General features: G+C 37.9%; 1 protein-coding gene across 1 annotated transcript in view; it reads left to right on the top strand.

The window, feature by feature from the left end:
- NDST3 (N-deacetylase/N-sulfotransferase (heparan glucosaminyl) 3) overlaps window positions 1–12,791 on the top strand; it is a 380,811-nt gene that overhangs the window by 211,695 nt on the left and 156,325 nt on the right. The window contains exon 5 of the mRNA XM_006881068.1: window positions 247–432. Coding sequence (XP_006881130.1) covers window positions 247–432 — 186 coding nt within the window. The remainder of the gene's footprint in view (window positions 1–246; window positions 433–12,791) is intronic.

Below are 12,791 nucleotides of genomic sequence, written 5' to 3'. Positions count from 1 at the left end.
AAAAAAAAATCACTAGTCCTGATTTGGTACAATCTAGTCACAAATCTACCAATATCAATTAAGACTGAGATAACAGCTACCAGGCATCATAAAGCCTAAAGTGCTAATATGTGTATTATAATTTTACTTTACAACCAGCAGTGTGGATTTAGACAAATAAATTTGAAGTACTTTTGACAATCCTGCCATAGAAATAGAATGATGCTAAATCTTCATATGCTTTAGCTAATATTTGTGTCATTTTAGGAGCATGGTATTCCCACCGACATGGGTTATGCAGTGGCCCCACACCATTCCGGTGTTTACCCTGTACACGTTCAGCTGTATGAGGCCTGGAAGAAGGTTTGGAATATTAAAATCACCAGCACTGAAGAGTACCCACATCTGAAACCAGCTCGATACCGCAAGGGCTTCATCCACAAAAACATCATGGTGAGCTTCCTCTATTATGCTTAGAATACAGCTAATTCACCAGCTTTACGTTTCTCCTTTGAAGTAAGAATGAAAGAAAAGACCAAAATATTAAAAGCTTAACTGTATGAAAAGCCACATGTTGCAGCAAGCATATTTGGCATATCAAATCAAAGACTGTTATTAAAATCATTTCTTTGCAATTATTTAGAAATTATTAAAATGTCTTTGACATTTCTGTTAAGGAGACACTAATGTTATAATACTAAGGAAATATCACAGTTCACTTGCAGATAATTTTTAGAAGCCATCATTTCTTCAAAAATATATTCAGTGCATGAAACCAGCATAGACTTTGTGGATTTTTTTTTAAGATATCAAGGATTTTAGTTCTCTTTGATCAATATTAATACAAATGGAAATGTTGTTGTTAGGTGCTTGTTGAGTCCAGTATGAATCGTAGTGACCCTTTGAACACCAGATCTGACCAGTCCTCTCTTGTGTCATCCTCACAGTCTCTGAAACATTCTAGCCTATCACTGCAGCCATTGTATGAATCCACCTCGTGGAGGGTCTTTCTCCCTCCACCTTTCCAAGAATGGTATCTTTCTCCACGTGATAGTGTTTCCTAGTAACATGCCCAAAGAATATGAGATGAAGCTTTACCATCCTTACCTGCAAGGAACACTCTGGCTACACCTTCTCCAAGACACATGTTTGCTTTTCTGACAGTTCATGGGATTTTCAGCCCCCTTCACAAACACCACAACTCAAAGCCATGAATTCTTCTCTGTTGTCTTTATTCACTGTCCAGTTCTCAGACACATAGAAAGTGACTGAAAAGACCATGGTCTGAATTAGGCACACCTTAGTCTCTAACTTGAAATCACTGCTTCTCAGTAATTTGGAGAGGTCCTTGACAACAGACCTTCCCGGTGCAGCGCCTCCTGACTGCTAGTACCAAGTGTATTTATTGTGGATTCATGTAAGATGAATCTGTTGAGAGTCTCAATCATGTTTCTATCTGTTGTGGTCTTACCTATCCATCCAGTGGTAAATATTTTTTGTTTTTTTATGTTAAGATGTAATATGTATTGAAGGCTGCCGTATTTGATATTCTGCAATAAGTACTTCAAGTCCTCTTCATTTTCCACAATCAGGGTTGTGTCATCTGCAAAACACAGGTTGTTTATGGGTCTTCCTCACTCAGAACTTCTCAAGCTGCAAAAAATGTAAAAGCAAATTCAAGCCTCAACTTGCAATACTGAGAGATGCTAAGGGCAAAATCATGAATGATCCAGGAATCACTAAAAGAAAAAATAGACAGATTAACTCTACAAAAAATAATTGGTTGACATTGAAATATTTCAGGAAGTACTATGTCAACAAGATGAAATGGTAATGAAGGAAAGAAGTTCAAGGTGCACTGAAGGCACTGGTGAAAAAATAATAAGACCCCAGGAAACAATATTTAAATAGAGAATCAAAAGAGATATTCAATAGAGGAATCAATAGAGATATTTCAAATGACAGATGCAGCTCTAGAAGTGCTCACTAGTCTATGCCAGGAAATCTGGAGGATAGTTACTTGGTCAACTGATTGGAAGAGGTTCATCTTTGTTCCCAAACCCAAGAAAGGTAATCCAATAATAGAATGGCAAAATTATCAAGCAATATCATTAATATCACATGCAAGAAAAATACTACTGAAGATCATGAAAAAAAATGGCTAGACTAGTACATAGAGAACTGCCAGAATGTTAAACCGGATTTAAAAGGCCCATGGCACATGAATACCATTGCTGATGGCAGGTGGTTCCTGGCTGAAAGCAGAGAACACCAGAAGAATGTCTATTTGTGCTTTATTGACTATGCTAAGACAGTTGACTGTGTGGATCATTACAAATTATCACTAATATCAAGATGAATGAGAGTACTAGAATATTTAATTGTGTTAATATGATACCTATCCCTAGCCCAAGAAGTTGTTGTGTGAATAGAGCAAGGAAATACTACATGGTTTAAAATTAATGGTGTGCATCAAGGTTGTAGCCTTTATCCATACTTATTCAATCTCCCTCGCTCCCTCCTCTCTCTTCTCTCTCTCCTCTGTCTCTTTTCTCTTCTCTTCTCTTCTCTTCTCTTCTCTTCTCTTCTCTTCTCTTCTCTTCTCTTCTCTTCTCTTCTCTTCTGTCTCTCTCTCTCTCTGTCTCTCATATATTTTGGAACTGGCTTAGAACTAAATCTCCAGTGGATTTCTGAGACTGTAAATCACAGGGGAACACATTGCCCATCTTTCTTCTGTTTAACCACTAGTGATTCAAACCAGCATAGGGCTAGGCTATGTTATACGTTAACAGCTCAACTTTCTATGAACAACTATGCCAATAGGACTCCCTATATTAGGAAATAGGCGTCCTACATTAGATTCAGACATAGGGGAGACCACACAGAAGAACATTATGGGGTGAATCACTAGCTGTCAAGCTGATATGTTTGAAAAACTGCCTGCCCTACAAAATTAGATGTAATTGATTTCTTTTCAAACAGTTTTACAATATCTGCAAAAATTACAGAGTAGATAATGGCATTCCATTTGGATCAGCTTCGTCTTGATTTTTTTTTCAAAAGATGATGTAAATTCTAGATGGGGAGCATCGCAGCCACATTGTATTCCACTATGACCTTCTTCTGCTGAAAATGAACTCGTGTGTCTCTGTTGTGGTTGTTATATACAGTCTAATAGGAACCAACCCATAATTAACCCTTCAACAGGTTTTCAGAGGCAGTTGATCACCTAGGAGGAGATTGCCTATCTTTCTCCCGTGGAGCAGCTGGTGCGCGCGCCTCTAGGTGTTTCTTCTGAACAGAGAGATGACAGAAAACACCTGAATTATGTTATTATTTAAAAACATTCTGCAGTCTCCTGTCATTTTAACATATAAGCAATCTTTGTAGAATGGTAAACTGGAAAAGACTTTGCTCAACATTATTCTCTTTTACATTTGTTTCTCTTTGCATTGCCAGAAAATGTGCTTGGTTTTGTCCCGTGAACTGTGTTCATTTTTGTTTTACCTGAAAACATTTTAAATACATAAATTTTACAGGCAATGAAGGACTTAATAGATTTCTTGTTTTGATGGAACTGTCCCTTGGTTTTGCAGCAACCAAGGGATTCCATTATAATTCGTTTGTAGGGTCCTGGATGGGAATTTCCAAGTAGGAAATGTTCAAAAGGCAGTTTATTATATAGGGAGAGAACAAGGCTGCTGTCACTGTCGACATAGAGATGCTAATTGAGATCTCAAGAACCAATAACGCTGGTCTTTGCATGTGATTAACTGACTCGCTGCTAACTGAAAGATACGAGTTCAAGTTCAAGTCCATAAAACAGAAACACCTTGGAAGAAAGGTCTGGTAATCGACTTCTGAAGAATAAACTGCTTAAAATCTAATAGGTCCCAGTTCTACTATGAAATACAAGGGATAACCATGAGTTGAAACTGACTCAGGGGTAGCTGCTTAGGAAAAGACTACAAAGGAAAAAAGAACAGGGAACTGATGAGCAAATCTTACATCACATCCATATTTTGTTTTATGGGATTGTTGTTGTTGTTGATTGCTGTTGAGTCGAACATGACTCATAGCGACTCCATGAACAAAAAGCCTGAAGCCCTTCCACAACCATCTCCATTTACCAAAATTCACATTGTTTCCAGAGGCATGCTGTTTAGGAAGTGGATGCCAATCCTGCTTCCAAACCTATCTTAAACTGGGAGCTCCATCAATCACTGTCCACCATGGGTAACCGTTATAGCAGTTGATACTCCAGTGGGAAAAAGTTCAGCATCACAGCAACCCCAGGTTACCTCAGTGGAAAATATTGATAGAAGAATGCTGTACCACTTAAAAGAATGTTCCTCCATAACAATCACCGACTTTTAAATACAAAGGCCGTCCCAGAGGTCTTGTTGACTCTAAACATGAGGCTTAAATAAAAAACAACCAATATAGTATGTTTTTGTTGTTCTGTACTATTGAGTCGCCCATGACATATAGTGACCCTGTACAACAGCTCTGAATACTTCCCTGTCCTGAGCCAGTCTCACGAATTTTGACACACCAACCCTCAGTGCCCCAGATACCATATCAATCCATCTCATCTGGGGTCTTCCTCTCCTGCAGTGTCCCTCCACCCTTCTGCGCATGATGTCCTTCTCCAAGGATCAGTCTCTTTGGGCCACATGGCCAAACTATGTGAGGCGGAGCTTCAAAATCCTAGCCTCCAAGGAGAGATTTGGTTTCACCCTCTCGAAGACAGACCTATTTGTTTTATTGACAGTCCGTGATATATTCAGTACTTTTCTCCAGCACCACAACTCAAAGGCATATATTCTTCTGTCATCCTTAGTCATTGTCCAGCTCTCTAGTAACAAATAATTGCGAAGACCATGGCCTAGAATAGGCACGCCTTTGTCTCTAAACTTACATTGTTGCTTTTCATCACTCTGGAGAGGTCCATGACAGCAGATTTACCCAGTCTGCTGGTGTTACGAGTGTTGATTGTGGAGCCGAGCAAGCTGTAATTGCTAACAACCTCAGTCTCTTCTCCATCTGTTATGGTGCTGCCAATTGGCCCAGTGATGAGAATCTTTGTCTTTTTTTATTTTGAGCTTCAATCCATGATGAAGACTAAAGCCCTTGACCTTCTGCAGCAAGCATCTCAGATCTTCTTCAGTTTCAGCAAGCAAGGTTGTGTCATCTGAATATTGGAGGTTGTTGATGAGTCTTCCTCCAATCTTGATACCACATTCCTCCTCATAAAGCCCTGCTTCCTGAATGATCTGTTCTGCATATAGATTGAAATGGTATGGGGACAGGATGCATCCCTGATGCCCTCCTTCTTGATTTTGAATGACACACTATTTCCTTGCTCTGTTCTGAGTACTGCTTCTTGGTCCAAGTATAGGTTTCACATAAGCACGATCCAAGTGTTCTGGGATTCCCATTTTCCTCAATGTTAGCCACAATTTGTTGTGATCCACACAGTTAAATGCTTTTGCATAGTCAATGAAACACAGATATACATTATTCTTGTACTCTGTTTTCTTCCAAAATCCATCTGACATTGGCAATAATGTCTCTGTTTCTGATACTTCTCTGTAAGTGTTCCAGTTGTTTCTGGATAATCTTCAGCAAGATTTTGCTAGTGTGTGATATTTGTGATATGATACTGTTCAATAATTTTCACATTCTGTTAGGTCACCTTTTTTTTAAAATGGGAATAAATATGGATCTCTTCCAGTCAGTTGGCCAAGTATATGTCCTCAAGATTTCTTGGCACAACTTGGTGAGCACATCCAGGGCAACATGTGCTTGCCGATGTATGCCAATTTATATTCCATCAATTCCTGGGGCTTTTTTTTTGTCCAGTCCTTCAGAGTAGCCTGAACTTCGTCCTTCATAATTATTGCTTCTTGATCATATGTTGTTTCGTTAAATTCTTCTGTGTCAGCCAACTCTTTTTGGTACAATGGCTGTGTATACTCCTTCCGTCTACTTTTAATGCTTCCTGAAATCATTCAATATTCTGTCCATATCATCCTTAAGCTTGCAACTCATGGCTTGAATTTGTTCTTTAGTTCCTTCAGCTTAACTAATGCTGAGAAAATTCAGCCCTTTTGATTTTACAAATCCAGCTCCTTGTACATTTCATTATATTTTGCCTTGCCTTCACAAGCAGCCCTTTGAAATCTTCTATTCAGTTCCTTAACTTCTTGATTTCTTCCATTTCTTTGGCTTCCTGGTGCTGTAGTGCAATATTCAGAGTCTCTTCTGACATCCATTTTGGTCTTTCCTTCTTCCTCCTTCTTTGTAATGACTTTTTGCATTCTTCATGAATGATATTCTTGATATATTCCCACAGCTTATCTGGTCTTTGTTCATTAATGTTCAAGGCCTCTAACCTATTCCTGAGTTGGTTTTTAAATTCATGGGGCATAGACTCAAGGTCAAATTTTTATTCCTGTACATATTATTTAATCTTCTTTAGCTTTAATTTGAACTTTCATAAGAGCAAGTTGATAGTCTGTTCCAAAATCAGCACCTGGCCTAGTTTTCACTGCTGATACTGAATTTCTCCCGCAGTTCCTTCCATAGATGTAATCTGTCTGATTCCTGTGCATACCATCAGGTGAAATCTGTGTGTATAACCTGTGTTTCTGTTTCTTATAAGAGGTATTTGCTATGGATAAATCATTGAATGATAAGGCAAATTTCTTCTTTTTTTTTTCTTTTTTGATCACAAATTGAACTCAAAATTCCCAAAATGAAACTTATTACCTTCCTCTCAAATCACTAATTGATCCTGCCATCTCAAATTCAGTTTTATATTTCCAGTATCACACTCTCCTGAATTATTATGTCATCCTTAGTAATCCAGTGGGAACACAAGAACATTTCATATTATACGAATATTAGCAGGACTGTCTGGGAATTCTTGTTATACTGTCTAGTGGGATAATTTATTTTAATTCATTAAGGAACAGATTGAAAACCTGTACTCTCTCTGTGTTAAATGCAACTTTATGTAGAAAGTCAGAGACTTCAATGCAATTAAACCAGAAATACTGATTATTTCATTACTGTTTTAATAGTGATGCCCATTGGTGGAGACTCCCATTGATCCTACTGGAAGACCACTGTTAGTATTAACTGGAGGCCTTCAAAAGCATTTGTGGGAAGTTGCTTCTGTTTTAGACTTTAAATACTGTATATTAGCTTTAGGTCCTATTGTTGTTCATGGCTTTGATAATTATCTCTCAGTTCTTTTTACCAGCTGTAAGATTTTCAGGGCCTTTTCAATTCCTCAAAGTGTGAATTAGATAGTATTACTCCTAGAATATTGGAAGCAGGAGTGGAATCCACATTCTAAACAACATGCCTCCAGAAACTCTATGAGCTTCGATGAATGTTGATAGCTGTAGAGGGGCTTCAGCCTTTTGTTCATAAGGTTGCTATGAGTTGTGCTTGACATTGTGGCAATGAACAATATCAACACAACTCCCAGAATGAATTCCGAAGAACAGCTCAGGGCAGAACACCTTAAAAACTCTGATATATTGAACATTGGTTCAACATGATGATGCTGAAAGTGGTACATACATACATACATACATACATACATACATACGTACATACATACGTACATACATAGATATCTGTATATATAACTCAGGTGCAGCCCAAGTGCTCTTTGAAGGCAAAGGTTACAGAGTTTCATCTCACATACTTTTTGTATGTGGTAGAAGTATATTGCTAGAAGATACTTTTCTTTGGAGAGAGAGATCATACCTGGAAAGGTAAAAGGTCAATAAAAGAAAGGCAGACCTTCAACGAAGTGGATTGACATAGTAAATGCAGCAGTGGACTCAAATGTGTCAGAGATGTGGAGGATGGACAGAATAGGCCATGATTGACATAGTAAATGCAACAGTGGACTCAAATGTGTCAGAGATGTGGAGGATGGACAGAATAGGCCATGATTCAATTCTGGTGTACTTAGAATCGCCATGAGTAGTATTCAACTCAATGGTATCTAACAACAAAAACGTATGGCTCTGTAGGGAATGCTGGTATAAACCTGGAGAAATGATGAAAGTCATACAAGTGTTCAGGTCTTTCATTCATAGGGTCATTATGAGTTGTCTACGACATGACGGCACTTACCAACAACAGAGAGAGAGCTCTGTTGTCCTAGTGGACAGAAAGTGATGCTGCCAAGCCAAAGACAGGTAATTTTAATCTGCGGCCCTCAGGCCTGGTTTTAGTTGGTTTTGGTCAAACATTCTTCTAAGTGTTATAGGACTGGTCTGTCCGTTTTCTGTATAGAAGTAACTCATGGTTGCTGTGATGCTACACGCTGTGACACTGATGTGTCAGATGTGATAATGGTTACCCATGGTAGACAGTGTTTGGGGAAGGTCCCAGATTAAAACAATCTTGGAAGCAGGAGTGGCATCCACTTTGAAATAGCTTGCGTCCAGAAACCGTATGAACTTGGAAAAAACAATGAAAGTTAAAAAAGTGTTCAGGTATTTCATTCATAAGGTTGCTATGAATCATCTATGACTCAATAACACTTAACAACAACAGTGATAAAAAGTTATACTTGTAATCCCAAAGGCATACAGTTCAAATGCACCAGCTGCTCTGTGGGGAAAAGACAGGCAGTCTCTTGCCATGCAGTCTACTGCCTTTGAAAACCCACTGAAAGTCTGACTAGATGGTAATTGAAAATAACAGCATAGCTATGCAATTTTTATTATGGAATAATGTATGTAATTAGTATCACATGCAAGAGAACTACTGCTGAAGATCATCCAAAACAGCCACAACAGTAGTACACTGCCAGATAACTTCAGGAAGTTCACTGGGTTTAGAGGAGGCCATTTTATCAGGGATAGCATTGCTGATGTCAGATGGATCCTGGCTTAAAGCAGAGAACACCATGTATGGCATATTATTGACTATATAAAGGCATTTGACTATATGAATCATTAAAAAAAAGTATGGTTAGCATTGAGAAAATGAGAATCCCAAAACATTTCATTGTGTTCATATGAAACCTATACCGAAACCAAGAAGCTGTTGTCTAAACAGATTAAAGGAACATTGGATGGCTTTAAATTAAGAAAAGTGTATGTTGAGGATTTATCCTTTCTCCATACCTATTCAATCTGTATGCTGAACAAATTATCCAAGAAGCTGGATTCTATGAAGAGTTTGGCATCATGTTTGGAGTATAAGATTCATCAACAACCTATGTTATACAGGTGACACAGCCTTGCTCATTTAAAGTAAGGAAGACTGTAAGCACTTGCTGCAGAAGATTAAACACTAGTGCCTTAAATATGGATTGCATCACAACTTCAAGAAAACAAAATCCTCACCACTAACTAGATTGAGAGCCAACGTGATGAAGGAGAAAACATTGAAATTGTAAATTATTTCACTTTACTTGGATTCACAGTTAACACCCTTGATATCAGCAGGTATTAAGTGGAGAAGGTCAGCTGTCAGTGACTTTTTCAATTTACTGAGAAGCAATGATGTCCATTTTAAGTCTAAGGTGTACCTGATAAGGCCATAGTCTCTTTAATCACTTGCTGTACATCTGAGAGCTGGATAATGATTAAAGATGATAGATGAAGAATTGATGCCTTTGAGCTATGGTGTTGGAGAACATTGCATGGACTGCCAGAAGAATAATAAGATATGCTTTGGATAAAGTGTAACTAGAATGTTTCTTAGAGACAAGGAAGATGAAGCTTCCTCTCACATACAGCACATTGTTAAGAGGCCATACTTAGGTGCTTTGGTGGCTGCTGTGTCATGTTGTTGTTAGATGTCATCGAGTTGAGTATGACTGATGGTAACGCTGTGAAAAACAGATCTGAACCCTGTCCTATCCTGAGGAAAACTCACAATAAGTGATGAGCTCAAGTCTATTCACGCAGTCACTGTGTTAATTACCTCGATGAATTTCTCTTCTCCACCATCCCTCCCCCTTTCCAAGCATGATGTCTCTCTCCAAGGAATAGCATCTCTGAAAAACACACCCAAAGTATGTGAAGAAAAGCTTCACCACCCTTGCTTCCAAGGAGCAGTCAGGCTTCACCTTCACCAGACTATGTCTGTTCTTTCAGCAGCTCATAGATATTCAGTACTCCTGTCCAACACTACAGTTCAAAGGCATCAATTTCTTCTTCTGCCATCCTTATTCATTGTCCAGCTCTCAGATGCATAGTAAATGATTAAAAAGACTAATGTTTTCTTGACATTATGCAATCTGTATTGAAAGCTGCAGTGTTTAATCTTCTGTAGCAAATGTTTCAACTCTTTCTCACTTTCATCAAGCTAGGTTGTGTCTTCTGCATACTGACCATTCTTGATGTGTCTTTCTCCAATCTTCATGCCATTTTCTTCTTCATAGAGCCCAGCTTCTTTAATAACTTGCTCAGCATACAGATTGAATAGTTATGGATAGAGGCTACAACCCTAACACTCTCTTCTCTTAATTTTAAGCCATAATATGTTCTCTTGGTTAGTTTGCATAATAGACTCTTTTCTAGGGATATGTTTCACCCCAGCACTATTAAGTGTTCTGGGATTCTCATTCTTCTCAATATTAGCCATAACGTGTTAGGATACACACAGCCAAATACATTTACATAGTTAATTAAACATAAATAGACATTTTTCTGGTATTCTCTGCTTTCAACCAGGATACACCTGACATTAGCAGTGATATCCCTGATACCTTACCCTCTTCTGAATCCAGCTTGGACTTCTGACATTTCCCTCTTTATATACTGTTCTAGACATCTTTAAATGTTCTTTTGTAGTATTTTGCTTGCATGTGAGATTAATGATATTATTAGATAATTTCCACATTCTGTTGGATCACCTTTCTTGGGAATGAGAACCAATATGGATCTCTTCCAGTTGGTTGGCCAAATAGCTATCCTCCATATTTCCTGCCATATGGTGTTGGGGCATTCAGAGCTTTTTCTGTCATTTGTACCATGTCGATCGGTATCCCATTGATTCCTTGAGCTTCAGTTTTTTGCCATTGCCTTCATTGCAGTTTGAACTTCTTCCTTTCTTACTATTAACCCTGTGCTGCCATCTCAATGGTGGTTCAAATCTAGCAGCAGCTCCATGGGGAAAAGATGGTCAGTCTCCTCCCCGGTGATTTACTGCCTCTGAAAAACCACTGCAGGGTGAACTGTGTGTCAGTTCCCTTGCAATAGTACACAAAAACAACAACGACAACAGCAATTCTTTGGAAAGGAACAAGGTGGAGCATTGGCAAAAGAGAGAAGACCCTCAACAAGATGAATTGACACAAGTACTATAGCAATGAACCAATGTAAGTCAGAGATGATGTGTATGGCACAGGATAGGGCCGAGTTCAGATCTGTTGTTCATTGGGTTGCTATGAGTCATATTAACCTGACAGCACCTAACATCTAAAGCTGTAATTTCCAGGATATGGCATTTTCAAGAATTGCAAATATGTGTCACTCAGGAAGCCTTGGTGGAATAGACATATAGGTGGTAAGTGCTGAACTGCTAACCAGAAGACTGACAATACAAACATGCCAATAACTCCTCTTAATAAAATTTACAGTGCCATGGGTACTATGAGCTGGCATTGACTTGGCAGCAGAGATTTGGGATTGTGTGTGTTTATATATACAATGATGTGTGTGTGTGTGTGTGTGTGTGTGTGTGTGTGTGTGTGTATACACTCGTGATCTAGTGGGTAATAGATTGTATAGCCAACCCCAAAGGCAACTGATTCAAATCCCCTATCTTATATACAGAGATAGAGCAACACACAGGAAGATAATTCCATTTAATATTTGTGTTTTTTCTTGTTCTTTATTTTGTATACAGGATCATAAGAAATTATAATGCCTTTGTCTCTGGGTGACCAAAGAGCTTGCCGTATTTAGATGCTAGCTAACCAGAAACTTAACTGTTTGTTGAGAGTTTACACTTGATTCCTTGGAAGAAATGTGTGGTGATCTACTTCTGAAAATACCACCCTTAAAAACCCCATAGAGCATATTTTCACACTGACACACATAGAGTAACCATGATTTGAAATCATCTCGACAATCAGTTTTATAATGTTTTTAAGCGTAGGTATTATTAGAGCTATGTTAATTATTAATTAATTAATTATTAATTAAATGGAAACATGTTCTTGAAAATAGCCTCTAAGAATGCAAACTTTGCTGATTTACCAAAACAAATGGAATTAGTGCATTTCCATTTACAGAGCAATACTTATACAATACTTATACTTTACAGAGCAATATTTATAAAACTGGGGATAGTATTTTCTAAGAAAACATACAAAGGATTAGACTAAGCTGTATTAAATACAGTCAAACCAAAGAGGATGGGAGGAAGTTAGTGTATTTCTGGAGGGTTATATAGAATGGGAGTTCTGAGTAGGTAATATTTTGAAAGCACTTACTGAATCAGATTGTACATATACTTTAAGAATCTAGACAGAAAATATTAATATTGGTTTGCTTAGCACACTAAGCAGAATGTCTTTCTGTATTCTGTAAAACGAGTATCCAGTATCTCTCCAATGCATATGTATTAATTTTTGCTATTTCAAATACATAGTGACACACACAGGTCCTATATTAAAGTAATTATATAAGATTAAATTGAAAACTGTACTTCTTGCAGTTTGCTTCACATTTTCTTTGATAATTGCATTGATATTTTCCAAAAATGCTTTAAGACTGTCCTTATTACAAATGTATATAAATTGAAGCAAATAATGGCTTTCA

Source organism: Elephantulus edwardii, unplaced genomic scaffold (assembly GCF_000299155.1).
Source record: "Elephantulus edwardii isolate Elephantulus edwardi_28Jun2011 unplaced genomic scaffold, EleEdw1.0 scaffold00012, whole genome shotgun sequence".
NCBI classification, from domain to species: Eukaryota; Metazoa; Chordata; class Mammalia; order Macroscelidea; family Macroscelididae; genus Elephantulus; species Elephantulus edwardii.
The sequence above is the reverse complement of the archived record's forward strand: the minus strand, read 5'-3'. Positions and strand labels throughout refer to the sequence as shown.